We start from the raw sequence: 20477 nt of genomic DNA, 5'->3' as shown, positions 1-20477 counted from the left end.
ATTTAACGTACGTTTACACTTTTCATTTACTTGCTTACTTTATATGGGGCATTATATATGAAAAGGGACCTTATTGTCGATGGCGGTTACGCCGCACAGCGTCGCGCGGCATTGTATTTATATCGGAGCATCGTTAATAATGGCGTAAGCGCCATCGACAATAAGGTCCCTTTTCATAGATACCGTCACATATAGGTACTTTACTTTATAAAAAAAATTACTTCCTTTCATTCATAATTATAATTGGAACATGGCCACAATTTTATTTGTAGTTCCCAACATAAAACTAAACGAAGATGTATTATCTATTATGCTATAAAATAAACACAACCTCATCCAAGCCATTCTCAAGTCGTACATTCAGGCTCCATCGCTCTTCAATTTATTTACTGCGCGCCAATTATGGAACAAAATCAATTTAGCCGCTCACAGAACCATTGAAACCAATTAATTTCCGATTCCGTTTCGCCCACTTAGTTGAAGCTACGAGCGGTGTCATGGAGCGAATTTTGTTTTTTATTTGTGAGTGTTTTTTTTTAGTCTATTCTTATTTTGGTGTTGGTTTCTTTGATAGATTTTGATAAGATTTGGTATTAGATATCTTTTAGACATCACCAAGATACGATAACGATATATTTAAGATCTAACCTGTCAAATTTAACATTTGCGCGATTCTGGAGATACTCTTGAACGATTTCCACAGGATATGACTTAGAGATCTAATTCACATCTAATAGATATCCTACTCTATCTAACGTAAAAGTGACATTGGTTGCGAATTGCGCTGCAAAAGAGAACTAGTTGATATCTAAAATATAACGTATCTAAAATGAATCTAGTACGTCTCGTCTCTTGTGAATATCTTGAAGTTAGAATACGGCATTCTGGCGGAATAAACATGAAATTTCAGTTTGGAACAAAGAATATGTACTTATGTAATTTTTTCGTTGAGTTAAGGAAATTGGACATGTTTTCGTAACTCAGGCGAAGTTTCTTTTGGACATAGGGTGAAATGACGCTTATATTGTACGAAGTAAAGAACTCTATGTATACACAAAATTTTATAGAAATCTGATGAAAAAAAATTACACTGCTACTGGATCTCGTTTCAATTTTATTGAAAATATGACAACTATTTTCGTGATGTGTTCAGAGGTATGTGAAATTGCGAATACTCCATACGAACGTAGCTAGGGTTTAGAGAGAGGAAATATTTCATTGATGTTTGAACATCGATGCATGTTATGAACAGTGATCGGACAAATCATCGCAAAACCATGAAAAATCATTTATATCTCAAAATAGGACAAGATTTATTAAACTTATATTATGTACACGGTATCTTCATAAAATTTTCAGATTATACTAAAAAACTGCAAGTTCAAAATTGTTCGATATTAAACTTTCGTGAGACATATTTTAATTACTATATAGACATATATATTTTAATAGCAACTAAAAATTCAAGTGAGTTTAACCGTTGTCGTATAAACAATTCAAAATTGTAAAAAAAAATTGTATCATGTTCCATACAATATTTATTTTTACGATATACCTATTGTCCGTACTCTGGGGCCAAATTCGACATGTACAACTGTCAGATTTCGCATCCACGTCAAATCAACAGTTGATTTTATTGCATACTGAGTGTTGATTCCATCAACGGTGGATAATATCATTTGGTACAACCAAAACTCAACTCTAAACTAAGTGTGGTTCAGTTTGGTTTGCTTGTCACCCTAACTGTGGATTGTTAATGTCAAATTTTGACATTGTACGTATTCGAGAACTTATGATTTTTCCCACATCAACGGGAGATCAACACGATACGTCAAACGTCGCTTGTCGAATAGGGGTCGTTATGAACTTAAGGATGACTCACACTACACCGGGCCGGGCCCAAACCGAGGCGTCCGTCATGTCATTTTCTAGGACGGCTGATCGGTGATCACGTGGTGCTTTCTATAGAAAACGAAGCGCCGGAAGCTGCGGCCCCGCCCCGGGCCCGTCTATCGTGAGTCATTTGTACATTTCGCATGTTTCAAAAGAGGAGCATTTGATATTTTTATGCTTCTAAGTAACAAATAAGTTCCTACATGTTTAATGTGCTTAATTGTATAGATAGCACCTGCTTGTACCAAGTTAGTTATCTCGCAGAGTTCTGTTCTGCATGGTATTTGCAATGGCAAAGTGTGACAATTAAATAGCAATGTCATCACTAAATTAGTGTGACGTCAATTCGACAATATAACGTGCGTCCACCTGAGAGCCTACCGCGAACCACGTTCGACGTGTTGCCTCCTTGTCACACTTACGTACGAATTTACAAGTGCGACAGAGAGGCAAGACTTCGAACGTGGTTCGCGGTAGGCCCTCTGATCCGTTGCGTGCGATGCGTCCGATGCGTGCGATGCGTGCGATTCGGGCGTGTGGACGTCTAGCTTTAATGTTAATCTAATGACTCCTCTACAAGATCGGCCAACGCCGGCCACTCCAAGGGACGCAGCCATGCGGTAGAATGAGATAGCAATATCACTTGCTCCCTCTGACGCATAAATGCGTCCCTTGGAGTGGCCGGCGTTGGCCCATCGTGTAGAGGAGCCATCATAGATATTTTGTATTTATTTCCAGGTATTTCTTCTCTGGTGGTCACTTTTCATTTCACAACTGGTCGGAAGCTCAGTTTGAGGCAAGGGTAAGGAGATTTTCAAGTACATCGCTTCGAATTGAACTATTTGTTAGAGTTTTGGTACAGTCAGTATACAGTCAAAAATATGGATGTAGACAACTTACACAAAAATACATATATCCCAAAGTTCACTCATACCGGGTGTCGCCTGTAACATGAGCAAAAAATTAAACTGTAGGCTGTACTCCTCATACTGACCAACATTTTTTCAGCGACTTTTAAAAATAACTTGTGGTTGGATTTTTAATACACTTTAAACTTTATTCTAAGACGCAATGTATTGCGAATTTTGCTATGTTTAAGGCATGACAAGCAACGTCAAACACAATGATATGGCGTGGCGATGGCGTCCATTGAAGATAATATTTATTATGTATGAAAAATAGGGAGTCTAAATACTTCATAATTATTAAAAGTTGTTGAACAAAAGTGTCACGGTTTGAGGAGTATTACAATCTATGTTTTAATTATTTGCTCGTGTTACAGGCCACACCCGGTATAATTCACTGACATAAGAGCTGTGGGCTGTGGGACATATTTTTGAGATGATTTGTGCACCCATATTTTTACACTACGATCTTACCACCTTGGTAATTTTCGCGTATCGTAAGGACGATTTTCACTTAATTTTAAATGCACCAATCAGCTTGAGTGATTTTCAAGTCGTATCAAAATAAGATCAAAAAGGTATCAAGTTGTTAAATCTGAATTGTTCTCCTGTATTATTTTTATTATATGCAATAAATAGTAATGTTAGTTTAACCGAATATACTTATTAAACTGCTCGAAGAAAATGCCATTTAAATGGAGGCAAACTTATTTAAAATAAACTAAATTAAATAAACATTTAAATATTGAGGCCATTCACCCCGGTTGGCAACCAAAACGCCGATCACTGTCAATAAATAACTTAAATAGTAATTGTTGTATGTTACCAAGAAGTACATAAATTAATTAGTGGTTAAACAGTTCACTACAGATAGCCTACCGCGGACCACGTTCGACGTGTTGCCTCTCTGTCGCAATTGTAAATTCGTACATAAGTGTGACAGGGAGGCAACATGTCGAACGTAGTTCGCGGTACGCCCTCAGGAGATGTTCGCGGTACCGTGTCGAGTGAATATGTTATGTGAACTGATTTGCTTGGATAACCAGGACACAGAGCGCATTTTGTATGGAATAGGTATTCAATTTTAAAATTAATTAAACAAAATTGTAAACTACATATTAGGGTACAACAGTAGTAGTACTTCTTTTTAAAAATAAAGGAATGTCTCCTTAAAGTAAAATGAGCCAACTTAAGGATTTAGGGTAGTTTCCCTCCAGAGCCCGACTTATTTTTCCACCCTGTATACTATGTAAAATTAAAAACTAAACAAATCTATATTAAAATAAATCTAAAAAAGGCTCCCGCGGTATTGTGCCAAAGATGCTGGCAGCATTCCCTCGCTGAATCGCAATACTGATGCGCTGCGAGAGAAAGCTGCCAGCTTTTAAAAACCCTATTTTAATTCGAAGGGCGCTATATTTTTGACTCCACATCTCTGTCACATCTAACATAGGCACCGAAATTAGGTTTAATTAAAATATCTACTTGATTTGTACAGGATGTCCAGCGGCAGATTCCAATTTTATATTTAATTAGTTTTCGAAAAACAAGCAAAGAATTGCGGGGTTTATTTTATTGTGGGTCCTATGATTACCTTTTTTAGGGTTCCGTACCCAAAGGGTAAAATGGAACCCTATTACTAAGACTTCGCTGTCCGTCCGTCCGTCCGTCCGTCTGTCACCAGGCTGTATCTCACGAACCGTGATAGCTAGACAGTTGAAATTTTCACAGATGATGTATTTCTGTTGCCGCTATAACAACAAATACTAAAAACAGAATAAAATAAAGATTTAAATGGGGCTCCCATACAACAAACGTGATTTTTGACCAAAGTTAAGCAACGTCGGGAGTGGTCAGTACTTGGATGGGTGACTGTTTTGTTTTTTGCTTTTTTTCTGTTTTTTTTTTGCATTATGGTACGGAACCCTTCGTGCGCGAGTCCTACTCGCAGTTGCTCGGTTTTTAGTGTTCCGTACAAAACTTTGTTTACGGAACACTTATGGGATCACTTCGGTCTTGCAAATCAGTTAAATACGTTTTTCTCAGAGACCGTTTGACATAGATACCTAAAATTTGGAACAGTTATAGCAATTACCACCACTCATATTGTGAATATAAGTCAAAACTGCTTATTTCTTATTAAAGGGGGAAGTTTAGGGGGTTGAGAGGGGTAGGCTGAAACTTTTTTCATTTGTAAGAATCGTGTGGGGTACCATTAGAAAGCTTGCAAAAAATTGAGTCGATGGACTGATTTTGACTTCATTTTAGACTGCAATAGTTTCGTCAAAAAATGCATTTAAAGTTGCAAGTTTTCATACAAAAATTTTCACCTCTGTCCTGGCGATTTTCGCGAAAACTATAGCTAACAGGCAGCTGACCAGTCAATACCCAACTTAAAGAAGCATGGAGACGGCGGGAAAATTATCAGCTTAACTTTATCTTTATTAGTTTTTCAACTGCAGCTTGACCTTTGGTTGCTTAGGGCTAGCTAACTGATGCTTACACTGGTCAATTCATATTAGGCGAGAAACATCCTTAGTTAAAACTTTGGCATTTAAATTTATGACTTATGTCTTTGACACAAAGTTTAATTCTGCTTGCTTATTTTTGTGGGATATTTAACTTTATCTCAATAGCCTACTATAAGTATGAGAGAGATCTACAAAATACGACCTTATTATATTGCAAATAAGTTTCAATTTCGAACGGGCTTTCCAAGCAATGGACTAGGCATCTCAAAAATCTGAAAAATTCAAATTTAGAATTCCGTTCTTGACTGTCGTTGTGTTTTTTTTTCCACAATAGGACACATAGAGTTAGTAAGGCGTATAGAGATAATAAAGTCATTTAATATTTTATGAACAGCTTTGGCCTCATGTATAGATTTTATTGAGAGTATCTGATTCGTCGAAACAATATACACAATATTCCTTTTCATTAAGTACCATTACATTTCTGTATTAATTGTATAATTATAATATCTATTAATTATATTCAGTACTTATGTATATTTTTGAACGGATCGGTGAGCAACAAGATTCAGGGCTATAACCGCGAAAATAGAAGTTCGCAAATTGCGAGCATTTTTCTCTGTCACTCTAATTACGCCTTCATTGGAGTAAAAGAGAAAGATCCCCGCAAATTGCGAATTTCGGTTTACGCGGTAGCCCCTCAGTCCTGTTACGAGAAAATAATTTTGGAAGACATTAATAGTAGGTATGTATATGACAGTTAAATATCACAGTTTTTAGAAACAAAGGTAAAATTGACGAAATATTTAAATTAAAGTAAGCCGATCTTGTTTTTTAGCAGTTCTAAATAATATTAAAGTCTATATATATGGCATAGAACTAGAAACAAAATCAAATAAAAAATAATAATGAGTTCTAAATTCAAATTGAAGGAACATATTTTAAGGTATTATAGGCCAAGCGCGCACCACGATATTAATTTTTGCGACACGATTTTAGAATCGCGCTGTAATATATCGCAGAAAATTCACTGCGCGCACTGCGATGAAAATGAAAAAGTCGACCAGTCGCTTGTCATGAAACGTGTCTTTAATATGCGATTGCTGTATGACTTTGAGCATTTATAACACAAAGGTGATTCCATAATTAAATGGTCAACATCTAGCGTCTCATTTTGAGACTCCATTGGAGATGCAGGTGCCGAGATGTTGGGGTTTGGAGAGCGAAATGCCGACTGAGGTCCGGCCGGGGTGCGATTTTATTATCATAGTGCGCGCGGGGCCATACAACTCCGCATGCTGCAATTCACTTTGCGACAATCGCGTCGCGAACAATCGCGGAAAAATGTGACAAATCACAATTTAAAAATCGCTGCGATTTTTTTGTCGCATATGCGCGCACTAACATATAAACACACTTTGCATTTCTGCGACAAAATTATCGCAGTACAAAAAATCGTGGTGCGCGCTTGGCCTTACTCTAAATTATTATAATACATCAAGCATTCGCGAGATGCTCGACTTCGGTATTCAAACACAAAGCAATAGTACAAGAATCTAACTAAATGCAAAGGCCGAAGGAGCGATTCGAAGATCCGAAGCGTCCGACAGACGCGCGCCTCCCGTAACTTTTCCAAGTATTTTTAAGTACAAGTGTGTAAGTCGCAAGATCCAAAGGCTGAAGTCGCATTGGGCCGAAAGCCCGAAGCATCCAGGAGGTCAGTTCTAAACACAGGTAATTAATACAAGTGTCTAAATGCAAAGGCCGGAAGCCGAGCTCTGCGTAGGGCCGAAGGCCCGACGCCTGCAATATGTCAGTGGTTAAACACAGAACTGACAGCCTGGACGCTTCGGGCCTTCGGCCCTACGCGGAGCTCGGCCTTCGGCCTTCGCATTTAGATACTTATACTATTGTTCTGTGTTTAAGTACTAACATCCTGGACGCTTCGGGCCTTCGGCCCCACGCGGAGCTCGGCCTTCGGCTTTCGCATTTAGACACTTGTACTATTGTTCTGTGTTAAAGCACTGACATCCTGGACGCTTCGGGCCTTCGGGCTACGCGGAGGTCGGCCTTTGGCCTTCACATTTAGATACTTGTACTATTGCTCTGTGCTAAAGCGATGACATTTTGCTAAAGCTCGGCCTTCGGCCTTCGCACTTAGACACTTTGTACTATTGTTCTGTGTGTGTAGTTGAATACGGTATCCTAAAAACAGGCAAACAACCTCTGTAAAATGTAACGATGCGAGCGGTACGGCTACCATCAGTTTGGCATTGACATAAACGCTACCGTGGGCGTGAACGTAATTTACTTTCTATGCATCTCGCTCGTACTGACATATTAGTGCGAAAGAGATATACCTATAGGAAGTAAATTACGTTCACGATATCGTTTATGTCAATGCCAAACTGATGGTAGCCGTACGGAACACTAAATGCCTCGAGCTATCTCGGACTTGGCCAAATTATTTTTATTATATCTGTTTGCATTTAACGGCCTCCTAGCCTAGTCGGTAGTGACCCTGCCTACGAAGCAGGAGGTCCCGCGCGGGTTCGAATCCTGGTAAGGGCATTTATTTATTTATTTGTGTGTTCATCACAAATATTTGTTCCTGAGTTATGGATGTTTTCTATGTAAGTATATAAGTATATTATATATATCGTCGTCTAGTACCCACAACACAAGCCTTATTGAGCTTACTGTGGGACTAGGTCGATCTGTGTAAAAATTGTCCTATAATATTTATTTATTTATTATTTATTTATTTGTCTAAAATCACAAAAAAACAACCCACTTAGCAATATACGTACAGTCAGCATGAAAAGTAATGGATTCTGATCAATCGCGTCGTTCTTATATAGCATATTATTATTATTCAGAGCACACTGTGTCCCACTGCTGGGCAAAAGCCTCCCCCTTTTTTCCATTCGTCTGTGTTTAGTGCTTTTTCTGGCCAGTCTCTCAAGTAAAATGATATATACATAGGATACGGTGACTGCTTACCATCAGGCTAATTATCGTTTGCTTGTTTGCCACCGGTGTAAAAGGGTTTAACTCGAGTTTGTCCAAATTACAAATTTTGCCAGTAAAAGGTTCTTTCATGAAACTACATCTTTTGTGCTGACACCCACTGCCCTATGACTTCTAATAGTTCTAATTGCTGAGATATCGATTGTGCAAAAGGATTAAACTTTGCCAAAAATCATAACCATTATGTTCAAACGTGGCCCAAAAGGCCCTCTGATGGTGACTGTACAATAAAATTGTCCTGCAAAAAAGATCCGCAAAAAGCTCATGAATATTTAATCGGGTAACTTGATACGAAGCCAAAGGCAAAAGTTACGTGGCAAAATAATTGTTCGGGCCCTTCCTTTACCCATTAGGTCTATGCACTCCGTTCTCATAGAATATTCTAGCAAACCGATTCAAGGAATATACTGTGGTGTACTCTAACTACGTACATTCGAATACTAAATGTGTTCAGTTGAGGTCCACGGAAATCAAAGGTGATTCTGTAATCCCAAATAAACCCTAAATAAACTTTCAAGAGCGGATATCTCAAAAACTATTCAATATATCGAAAAACTTGACTGAATAAAACTTGTAACAAATTTTATCAGCTTTTTGTTTGCCTTAGTAGTCATGTCGCTAAGATGCAAATTTTCCAAGATATCAGCGAAAAACTGAAAAATAAGACCTTCTTACCCCCTCTACCCCCCAGCACCGGGGCTACAGCCGGGAACTTTTGATATGTTTTCCTACCAACTAGTCCAAACAAAGTTACGGAGTCAAAAATTGTGTTCCGAGCATTTCCCTCTACAACGTTTTTTGTGCATTCATTTCCTGACCTACTAGGCAAATAAATTATGTAACGATTGCTTGATTTCGGCGCGATGTCTAGAATAAAACATACCTACATAACCCACTCATAAAGCAAACCTTTGATAAGTTTTGTCCCTCTCTAACCAACTTTAATGTCAAGTAGATAGGGACAAAATATTTTTCAGTTTTTTTTTGTTAGTTTAGAACACAAACAGCCGTGTGGAAAATATTTTTTACAAAAATGGACTCAAATTAGACCAAAAGTTTGCTGCCTAAAGGGATCCACTGATTAACAGTCCGCCGAACGGTATCCGCCTGTCAGTTAGAACAAAATTTTGACAGTTCCGAACTAATGACAGGCCGATACCGTCCGGGGGACTGTCAGTGGGCCCCTTTATGTATAAACGTCACTTATCATAGTATCTGTCATTCCGATCCAATTTTACTTTGCAATTAGCGTTCGTCAATGTAAAAATCATCTTAAAAGTCCCAGTAACGGCCTAGCACTAATTTAAAAAAAATTGAAGATTATTACCAATTAATGAGTCGAAAGTTAACTGAGATTACATATCCCCCGCCATGCCAGTATAAATGATGTCCTCCGTCGGGCTCTTGTTAGTGCCAAAGTACCTGCAGTCCTCGAGCCCAGTGGTCTGGCCAGGGATGACGGCAAGAGGCCCGACGGAATGACACTGGTGCCTTGGAGCATGGGTCGGCCGCTAGTTTGGGACGCTACCTGCGTTGATACCCTGGCACCGTCCCATGTTCCAAGCACCAAGGATTCTGCTGGCGCTGCGGCTTCCTCAGCCGAAAGCCTCAAGCGCCGCAAATATGCCGCTCTGGGAAGCAGCTACATATTTGCGGCGTTTGGTGTCGAAACTTTGGGGCCGTGGGGGCCAAGTGCGCGTCGACTGTACAAAGACTTGTCGGCGCGCTTAATAGAGGCTTCTGGTGACCAGAGGGCTGGCCACTATTTCGCCCAGCGTATTAGCATCGCTATACAGCGGGGAAATACGGCCAGCCTTCTGGGCACCTTGCCCGTTGACGGCGATCTGGGGCAAATTTTTTACCTATAGTTTTTGTAAGTTTTATTATGTTTGTTAATTTATTTCTTTGTTTCTATCAATAAAGTATTTTCCTGATTACATATTAAACTCAGCAGCAAAACCTCATTAAGCGGATTACAGAGCACATTTTCGATTTTAACCAGAGTTAATATAGGTACCTAATTGCATTGAACTCAAGCTTATTGTAGTAAAATGAGTTGAGGTTTCAATATTTCATGGGATTTATGTAATAACGCACACTCAGTTCGCTCCATAGTACATTCGCCATCAGATATATCTCAGCGGCCAAGGTGCTGACAAATATCCGAACTCGCCTCTATTGTCGAGTGCGTGTTCATAAATTTTTGAGAACCTTGGCAGCTCCGATATATCTGATGGAGACGGTACATCATTTTGTTATTCCTTATTAACGCATGCGTCGCATAATAACTTATATTCCTTGCTCCGTGTCAGCCGTAGAAGTAGTTAAGCTGCTGAAGTGGTCAAAATGATCTTCACACATTCTTATTGTCTTAAAAATAAAGTTGTGTTGACTTCATTTTGAACACCTCGCCCGCTTAGCAGCTTCCTCCTACTGACTGTATCTAAAAACTGTTCGGCTAAATATTACCAGTACGTATGTATCTATACGTTTTGTTTTTTTTGATATTATAGTTTTTATAAGAGCTAGGTTACTTTGAAAAGCGCTAATAAATGGCTAAATAAATGCCCCACAAACACAAAATCGGCAACAATAAATAAACGCAAAATCAAAACGGTTTGACACAGATAATTTCTTTCTCATTTCGTTCCCAAAATTTCGCTACGACTGATTAAGTTTTGGATCAGGAAAATGTCGAGAACGAAACCTCGATGTCTGATATATTTTTACGCAAGATTTTTCGCCCTATAAGTGTATTAAGTCGCAGTAGTCGTTAACGCAACTAACTTTAGGAGCCGCCTCCGTCACCGCGACGGAGATATTTACCAAAAATTCTCAAATCTGAATTGTTCAACTGGTATTTCCTCTCCTTCCATTTTCAGACCAGAGGTAGTTACTACGGAAGGTGCCTTCCCCACAGCACAACTCAAAAACTGCACAATGTGCCCCAGGCACTACAAGCCGGTATGCGCTTCAAACGGCAACTGGTACCACAACCCCTGCTTCATGGCTTGCGAGGTCGGCGACGACAGCAACGTCGGCATATTGTACGAAGGCGTATGCAGACCCGAACACATGCAAAACCGAATCGATGAAACAACAACGACGACGACGACGACAACGGTACCACCAAAAATAAAGTGTGTGAATTTATGCCCGGGCTATTACGAACCGGTATGCGGAAAGAACCACAAATGGTATAATAACGACTGCTTAATGAAATGCGATAATGTTGAACCTGCCCCTGATAATAATGCTTGCTCAGTATCTCTGCCTCCATTGGAATATGAAGAACATTACAGAACCAATTGTACGAATTGTACAAAGGTGTATGACCCCGTGTGTATGAGCAGTGGCAAGTGGTATTATAACACTTGTATGATGGAATGTATTCTTGGCACTTCTAAAAGGACGGAGACAATTCTTTATCATGGAAAGTGTATTAAGTTTCTGTAGCAGACTCCTTTGACAGGAGATTTTGTATTAACGGTCGATGTGGAAGATACTGATATATAAACATTTACTATTTATAAAATTAAATAATTTTTCGCCACAGATCTATTTTGTTTATAATCTATACCTATATGATACATAGGTATAGCCTTCCAACCGTCGCTCTGGAATGACAACTATGGCTAGGAAAATATAGCCGGTCAAACAAGCTTGTCAGTAGAACATGGCGCGAAATTCAAATTTTCAATGGGACGATTACCCATCGCGCCTACATTTCGTAAATTTGCTGCTTTTTTCGACTGACAGAAATGGCTTGACAGACTATAACATGTTCACATTTAAACAGGGTAACCCAACCTCAACTCAAGGTGACTATGACTGTATTTTTAAAATACTTATTGCTTTTTTTTTTTTTATTTCATGGTAAATTAGGTAGGTATAAACATATCGCTATAAAACTGTCATGATGAATAAATGTTTAAATAATTACATAACTTATCATTTAAACTAGTATGGCCGAACTATGAATTTTGCAGGAAATTTTAATATTACATTATTAATATTACATCAATACATCGATCTCAATCCTCACACTTTGTCCCGAGCACCTATAAAGGATGACTCACGTTAGACCGGGCCGTGGTCGGACCGGAGCTTCCGGAGCTTCGTTTTCTATGGAAAGCACCACGTGATTACCAATCAACCGTCATAAAAAATGACATGTCGGACGCCATGGCCCGGGCACAACCCGGTCTAGCGTGAATCATACTTAACTCAGTCATTCTCCAGATTCGTTCCTGCGTCTAAACTCCATCAAATCATACTAAATCTCAGTACTAAATGTATGAAAAGTTTGACGGAATTGAGGCAGACCGCAGTCATAATTTGAGAACCATCCAACTAAGATAAGATAAAGCTATAGTCTATTATTCAAGTAGGCATATTACAATGCGCTTATGAACGTCAAATAAAGCTACACCGGCTCCAACCCTACACCTCTGCCTCGAGAAGAAGAGAAGAATTACTTGACTTCAATCGTGAGTAAGGTAAATGCGTTCTGCAATTGGCTCCAAACAGCGAGTTGAAATTCCGACGTCCCCGACCGACTTACCCTACATAGGCTACATAGTTATCTCGTTCTAAGAAGTGCCCCCAAGTTTGCCGCAGTTTGCGCGAAGTTACAGCGGAGGAAATGAGCCGACGAAGTTGCTGCACTTTTAAAAATCGGTCAAGCACGAGGCGATTGGTAAATAAGATAAGATAATATTTATTCATTTAAAACTTATGCTAATTTCATTGATACAATGGTAATTATTTAGGTATACAATTTATACATAAATACTAGTTCATTCATGGATTCATGTTAAAATAGGTAAAGATCAATTTAACAACTTTAATACCGATACAAATGTGTATTTTCTGTCATGTTGATGAAATGATGGTTTTATATTTAAAATCGCTTTTGTTTGTATGTAGCATTGCTATTTTTGTATGTAGCTACAGTGATACACGCAGTGAGAAGTGAAACATTTAATAGGTATATTATTATAAAGTTACACTTTATCATATCACAAGGAAAAATTTATTGTCGAGTGACAGGAAGAAAACGAAGGCCAACAGTACGGATAGGATGGTCGTTCTTGTCTACGTGACAGCGTGATAAAACGGTGTCCGTCACTTTCTATCCCACGGTGTTAAAAAGTGACAGTTATTTTATCACGTGGATAAAGATGGATAAAGCGATCCATAATACGCCGGCAGGCCTTGACATATTTTCAAATTCAAATTATGTGATGGCCAGCGTTACACTTCCAACAACTATGTCTATCTGTTATTATATTGTATAAAACTTCGCCCTTTAACCTTTTGGATGCCAATGACCGATATATCCGCACAGCAGGATCGCCGCCAAAGACCGATTAATCGGTTACAGACCACAGAGCAACATAGACCTACGTGCATAAGCATAAAGTTCAATTTCAATTTTGACACTTCGGTGAAGTGACGTCTAAGTGACAGCTTTTGTGTTTGACACGGCGTCGAAAAGGTTAACATAACTTTGTCAACAGTGTCAGTTCAATAAAAGCGAAATTACTTATATTCAGAAGAAAGTCGTCGGCCTAAGTCGCAAACCTCGTAACTCCATTTCAAGAAAATTAGTAATTGCTACCTTAGACAACAATACTTATAGTCGCAAACCTCGTAACTCCTCCGATACACGCAGTATATATAGATATGAGTGAATGAACATGGATCAAAATCATTTATAATTTTTTGATAATTTTATACGTTTTCATTTTGAGTTTTAGTCGTGTGTCGATAGATGGCAGTAAATTTACTGTGACTACAAAATTCACAATGACAGGGCCCTTATATACTATCTATTATTTTTGCTGTATGCTAAGACAGAGTCCGCAGTAATAACAATGTAAGTTGGCAATATCCCCGCGAACTGAATCAGACCACATTTAATTACGGGCAACACGAACACTACTGTGGAAATAATAACGCAAATCCATGGGTAGCGCCGGGTGGGACAAGTCATGAGAGTTGCGTTTTTAGGGTACCTACCGTACCTCAAAAGGAAATAAGTTTTTGGCAAAAATTTCATTTTTGGTACAAGCTTTTATCGCCGACTGTTTTTTACAACTAATACTCATCGAGACAATTCTAAGAACCCCAAACACAATAAGGTTTCGTTGTTTTATCACAGAGTTCCTATGGCCACCTCCGGTCTCCATCATCTGATCAGCTCGATGACACCATAATATTGCATTGTCACCCGACTTACATATGTATGCAAAATTTCAGCTCAATCGGAAACCGGGAAATGGATCAAATTTAACTTGCAAGATTTGGTTACAGACCGACAGACAACGGTCAGGTGAAAGTAAACAAAAGCTTGTAAAAACGGAACCCTTATAGGATCACTTGTGCATCTGTCTGTCTGTCCGACCATTCCTCCCTCCCCCCCTTTATCTCTGAAACTACTGGGTCTAAAATTTTGAAAAAAAAATACACAAAATAGTACTTTACCTGACAGGAAAACCTAATAGAAATGTGCAGATGTACCGAACCCTTGGAACGCGAGTCCGACTCGCACTTGACCGATTTTCTTCATGAGACAAACGAGCAGACGAATTTACTCATAGTAAGCAACTACCGCTGCCCATGGAACACTAGAAGGGTTGCAAGTCCGTTGCCAGCCTTTTCAGATAGGAGTGCGCTCTTTTCTAGGAGGTTTATTGTTGTTGTCCTAAGGCACCCCAGAGGCACAAAGGGCCTTCACAAGCTCGCGCCACGCCTTCCTATCTTCAGCGACCGCTCTGGCCTCGCTCCAGCTCAACCCGACCGCTCGTAGCTCATTTGTGACGGACCTGGCCCCGGCTGCCAAGTGTACAGGGCGCCCGAGGCCACGGCTTCTGTCCGTCGGTTCCCAACCGAAAGCGATGGTTGCGTTATTTGTTTCCCCTCTTCCAATAGTATGTCCTAGGAGGTTTAAACGTCGTAAATTACCGGGGGCGACGGAACATCCCACAGTTTTAGCTGTGCGAGGTAGGAGATTCTGAAGAAACGCACAGGACTGCCAACCATCTAAATGGTGAAGATGGCTGATGGAAATTGCGTTGTTGTATTGGTATAATTGGATGCGATATTTAACCATTCAGATTTTAAAATCTTACATACCTACTCGTTGATGCAAAATTCACTGCTTAGTAGGTACTCGTAGTGTTGAGGTACCATCCAGATTCAGACTACACCAATATGTGATGTTATCTATGAAAAGGGACCTTATTGTCGATGGCGCTTACGACATTATTAACGATGCTCCGATATAAAAACAATGCCGCGCGATGCAGCGCGGCGTAAGCGCCATCGACAATAAGGTCCCTTTTCATAGATAATGCCCCATATTAGGTAGGTACCTACTGCAGTTACGATGAGACATTGTTACTGCACATCCGGGTAAAAACATCAATTTTGACATTTGCGGCAGTAAATGCAGTCGGCAGTAATGTCGCGCTGCAATGATGCTGGTGCAGTCTGAATCAAAACGGTACCTTATATTTCACCTAGTACCTATGGTACGGGAGTCCGAGGTGAGTTGTGACAGAGGAGAGTTGTGACATCGTCGATTTTTTGGAATCTTTTAACTAGAAACTAGGTCCCAACAGTGTGAGTTTGTTAGCTCGTAACTTGAACTAACAAACGCGCACTATTGCGACCTAGTTTCTAGTTAATAGATTCCAAAAAATCGATGATGTCTCAACTCTCCTCTGTCACAACTCACCTCGGTCTCCCCCAGCATAAAGGATGACTCACGTAATGTCGATAAGTCACGTGGCCGGGCCGGAGCTTCCGGCGCTTACTTTACTATGACATGACAGGCGATCACGTGATGCTTTCCATAGAAAACGGTGCACCGGAAGCTCCGGCCCGGGAACGGCCCGGTCTAACGTGAGTCATACTTTCACCCATCAATATGGCACTTTTCATGACTTGAGCCGCACCCTTAAGCCTTAAAGGGTTGCATCGCAGAGATCAGCCGAATAACCTCATTTGGTTCGTTACATAACTCCTCGTTACACGACAGAAGTAGATGGGTTATCACGTAACTTTGGAGTCCGTTTGGTCCATACATCCCCCAAGGATCCCCACAACAATCGAATAAAGGCCCGTGCCCGCTAAAATGTTGGAGCCGCACACGCACACGTCACGCAAGCGGTGTGCCGTCTCTCATAAGGATCTGTATACTACAACTCCGCACGCGCACGTGCACGTCACGCACACGCAGCCGGTGTGCACAGGCCTTAATAGTGTCATTCAAATTTTCGTGATATTCGGTCCACCTTGTTTTTTAGGGTTCCGTGCCCGAACTTCAACATAAACGCCTACAGCTCCAGGGGTGATACGTTACGCACCTGTAGAAACGTGTCCATTTTTAGGGTTCCGTACCTCAAAAGGAAAAACGGAACCCTTATAGGATCACTCGAGTTTCTGTCTGTCTGTCCGTCTGTCACAGCCTGTATCTCGGAAACTACTAGATCAATTAAGTTGAAATTTGGTACACATATGTAAATTAGTGACCCAAAGACGGACTTGTAACGTAAATAAATAGATTTTAAACATGGGGGCCACTTTTGGGGGCTAAATAAGAAAATTAAAAAATAAAGTTTTTTAAACTATATCGTGCTTTAAGTCAAATGAAAGAGCTCATTTTGAGAATTTTAAATATATATTTTTTTATAATTTTAAAATGTATAGTTATTGAAGTTATTTAAGTAAATAGCCAAAAAAAATACCATTCCGCCCTTTGTCTCCAAAACTACTGGGTCAAATTTTTTGAATAAAATACACAAAATATTTCTTTAGTCTTTACCTATAGATGACAGGAAAACCTATTAGAAATGTGCAGTCAAGCGTGAGTCGGACTTAATGTACGGAACCCTTGGAACGCGAGTCCGACTCGCACTTGGCCGGTTTTTAAGTAATCCCCATACAGCATTAAAAGACTGGGCTGAAAGGCAAGCGTTGACGTACGGTACTTATGGTCGCGTTCATAATTTTACTTAAATTTTTTGTCTATGTTTATTTTTGTTTTGTTTGTTTTCTTAATTATTTTTCTTGTATATTTTTTGTATTCTCTGTTTTCTTAATTATTAATTTTGTTTAGAGTCTGGCTAGCCAAAAATTATCACCAATTGTCTATGATTTAAAAAAAAGCTAAAAGTCAGTTGTCAAATTTATGTCATTCATTCAAATTGTTTTCGGTTTTCATGGGATATATTTTACATAATATTTATAATGTCTATACTGAGTGAGGTTCGCAAAGTGTTATTTAAGATCGTAGATAATTACGTCAATGTGCGAAGTCGACGTGTAGCGTTACCTATATAACGAAAAACTGCAATGTTTACAACTCCGTAACAAATGTAAACAAATTAGGAGGTTGGTGCTCTATAAATATTTTGATACTTAGCATTTACCATATTTGGCATAGTAGTTATGTATTTTATTTGGTGATAGATTAATATTACGGTATTATCGAGCAAGGTCTTATTTACACTACATTTTATTTTTCGCCTTGTTACAATGGTATATGATGAGAAAGTGTTTGTTGTTGACTGTACTTTACAGAGTGGTAGAAATTATGTGAGCTGACTTTTGAGTGCATGTCAACGTATATTTAACTTATATACATCGCTCCATCGTAGGCCACGTCTACGCCTCGGCTAGTCTGTGGCCATGAGTAAGCCCATTCATAAAAAAAAAATATCCTTAGGTACCTTGCGTGTGCATAGAAAATCAAAAATATTTTCTAGTATCTAAACTATAATTCCTACTACACAAAGTGTGACCAGCCCAAGATTTTTTGAATTTCCCGCCTAACATTTAAGTAAAATTTCAGTAGCCAGACTCTATCTTTTTATGTTTTATTTTAATATGTTTCATTATGGTGTTATCTGTCGTAACCAGTTAAGAGAACGTATATCAAATCCATAAAATGCCATTTTGGAAAGTAAGATCGTAGTATTAATGGTATCAAATGCCCTAGAAAAATCTAACAGCATCAGCATGACATTTTTACCGCTGTCTCGATCCGCTAAGATGTTATCTACTACGTCTAGTAAGGCAGTGGTGGTACTACGAGACTTTCTGAACCCTGAATGTTTCTTCGGCAGAATTTCATTCGCCTCTAGATACTCTGTTAACTGAAAACTAACCGATTTTTCTACTATTTTTGATAAAAAGGGTAATATTGTGTACAACAAAATGATTCTACTATTATGCTTCTGTAATATTTTTTTTGTGGTTTCCTTTATTAACACTCCACACCAGTAATGTCTGGAACTATCCTCTAAATTGTTGGCGGTTCGCTAAACGAATTACGCTAACTTTGTTCAACGTACGTCAAGAATAACTATACATTTATCGCCTTATTACAAAGAAGTAAGGTGCAAAGATGTTGACATATTTTTGACTTGGAGCTTACCTTGATTTGTGGGCGTCCCTTCATGGGTCGGCATTGTTGACATACTTGGAGAGTTATGATGGGTCATGGGTTATTATGGAATCTTTTTCTTTAAGCTCTTTGAAACACTTAACGAGCTTAGTTTCATCGAATGAAAATATAAACTTATTGTTAGTTTGTGGTGGTTTTCTCCAATAAAAATGGTCAAATTATGCACTATACTTTTTATTTAAACTATATAGAACAATACACAGTACATATTAGGATAATTAGCGAAAAGAAAAATAAATGAGCAAATTAACGTCCGTTCGATATGACTCGCATTCGGATCTCTGGTTGGTGGGGTCCCTGCCCCGCGCGCCCTCACCCCGAGCGCTCGGTACTTGTCGGCAACATCCTCCACCCCAGTGCTGCTTAGCAGCACTCACCATCTATTGGTATACGGGCTACGCGTGCAGCCGATCGGGTAAGTACACCACTCTTGGTTTTAATCCTAACGGCTCTTACTCGGCCGTCTTTGCCTGGCAACAGCTGTTCTACTAATCCTTTTGGCCAGGCGCAGCGAGGTCCATCTGGGTCTACAATCAGGACGAGGTCTCCCACTTGTAAGGGCCTCACTTCTTGTGTCCATTTTTTACGTGGTAGCAGGTCTGGGAGAATTTCTTTCACCCATCTTCTCCAGTATAAGTCGGCCAGTCGTTGGGCGATTCTCCACTGCTTTTTCAGAAAATATTCAGAGTCGTTGTAAGCGCCTAGGTGGGGTAAGACAGAAGAAGAGCCAAGAAGAAAATGGTTAGGCGTTAAAGTTTCTGTGCTTCCAGGTTCTACGGAGACGTGCGTGAGTGGCCGGCTGTTTACTATGCTTTCGACCTCTGCCAAAAATGTACACAGGGTCTCTTCTCGAGGGGCTCTCTCTTTCAGCACGATCTTCATGCATTCTTTAACAGTTCTGATCTGCCTTTCCCACGCTCCACCCCAATGTGGACTTCCGGGTGGGATAAATGTCCATTTAGTCCCATAGTTCAATGACTCACGCTTAAGGTACTCCTGGTCCAACTCCTGAATTGACTTTCGTAGTTCTGCATCAGCTCCTCGAAGATTGGTACCATTATCAGAGTATAGGTACTGCGGCCAGCCGCGTCGTGCTCCCATTCGTCTGAGAGCCATTATAAATGAGTCTGAGGTAAGTGAGTTCACTAATTCGATGTGCACTGCCCTGACAGTTAAACATGTAAACAAAACTCCGTACCTCTTTTGTCTACCTCTTCCCACAGTAACTTCTAGAGGCCCAAAGAGGTCAGCGCCAGTGTAGGTAAAGGCGCGCTGATGATGAGCAACGCGGGCAGGCGGTAAGTCTCCCATTCTTGGGATTTCTTGTTTACATTTCCTTATTCTACATAGCATGCATTTTTTTGTAACATTTTTAACTGTCGGTCGTAATCTTAATATCCAATGCCTTTGTTTTAGGTTATTGACAACAGTTTCCTGGTTCCCGTGGGCTGCGAGAACGTGGTGATGCTTCACTAGCAGCCTCGCTATGTAGTCTCGTCCGTCCAAGATCGAAGGTCGTTTTATTTCAGGTCCGACTTCAGCAGCGGCGTCGATGCGGCCCCCGAGGCGTAGGACTTCGTGTTCGTCTAGGTACGGCGATAAGGTAAGTAATCTACTTGTTTTAGGTAAGTATAATCTATTTTTCAGTTTCAGGATTTCTTCGGAGAACGTCTCTGCTTGAGAATATTTTATAAGTAACCT

General features: G+C 39.8%; 1 protein-coding gene across 1 annotated transcript; it reads left to right on the top strand.

Annotated features, from left to right (window-relative positions):
- Positions 1-342: 342 nt before the first annotated feature.
- Positions 343-11856, top strand: LOC134679699 (serine protease inhibitor dipetalogastin-like). Its single transcript, XM_063538644.1, has 3 exons — positions 343-522; positions 2632-2695; positions 11182-11856. The coding sequence occupies exons 1-3, from the start codon at positions 498-500 to the stop codon at positions 11753-11755; spliced, it is 663 nt and encodes a 220-aa protein (XP_063394714.1). The 5' UTR covers positions 343-497; the 3' UTR covers positions 11756-11856.
- The last annotated feature ends 8621 nt before the right edge of the window (positions 11857-20477 follow it).

Source organism: Cydia fagiglandana, chromosome 2 (genome assembly GCF_963556715.1).
Source record: "Cydia fagiglandana chromosome 2, ilCydFagi1.1, whole genome shotgun sequence".
In the NCBI taxonomy this organism is placed as follows: domain Eukaryota; kingdom Metazoa; phylum Arthropoda; class Insecta; order Lepidoptera; family Tortricidae; genus Cydia; species Cydia fagiglandana.
The sequence above is the reverse complement of the archived record's forward strand: the minus strand, read 5'-3'. Positions and strand labels throughout refer to the sequence as shown.

Excerpts from the sequence above, each read along its gene's own strand:
- LOC134679699 (XM_063538644.1), top strand. The coding sequence starts at position 498 with ATGGAGCGAATTTTGTTTTTTATTT. Across the intron at positions 523-2,631 it reads GCGAATTTTGTTTTTTATTT|GTATTTCTTCTCTGGTGGTC; the intron begins GTGAGTGTTTTT and ends ATTTATTTCCAG. Across the intron at positions 2,696-11,181 it reads AAGCTCAGTTTGAGGCAAGG|ACCAGAGGTAGTTACTACGG; the intron begins GTAAGGAGATTT and ends TTCCATTTTCAG.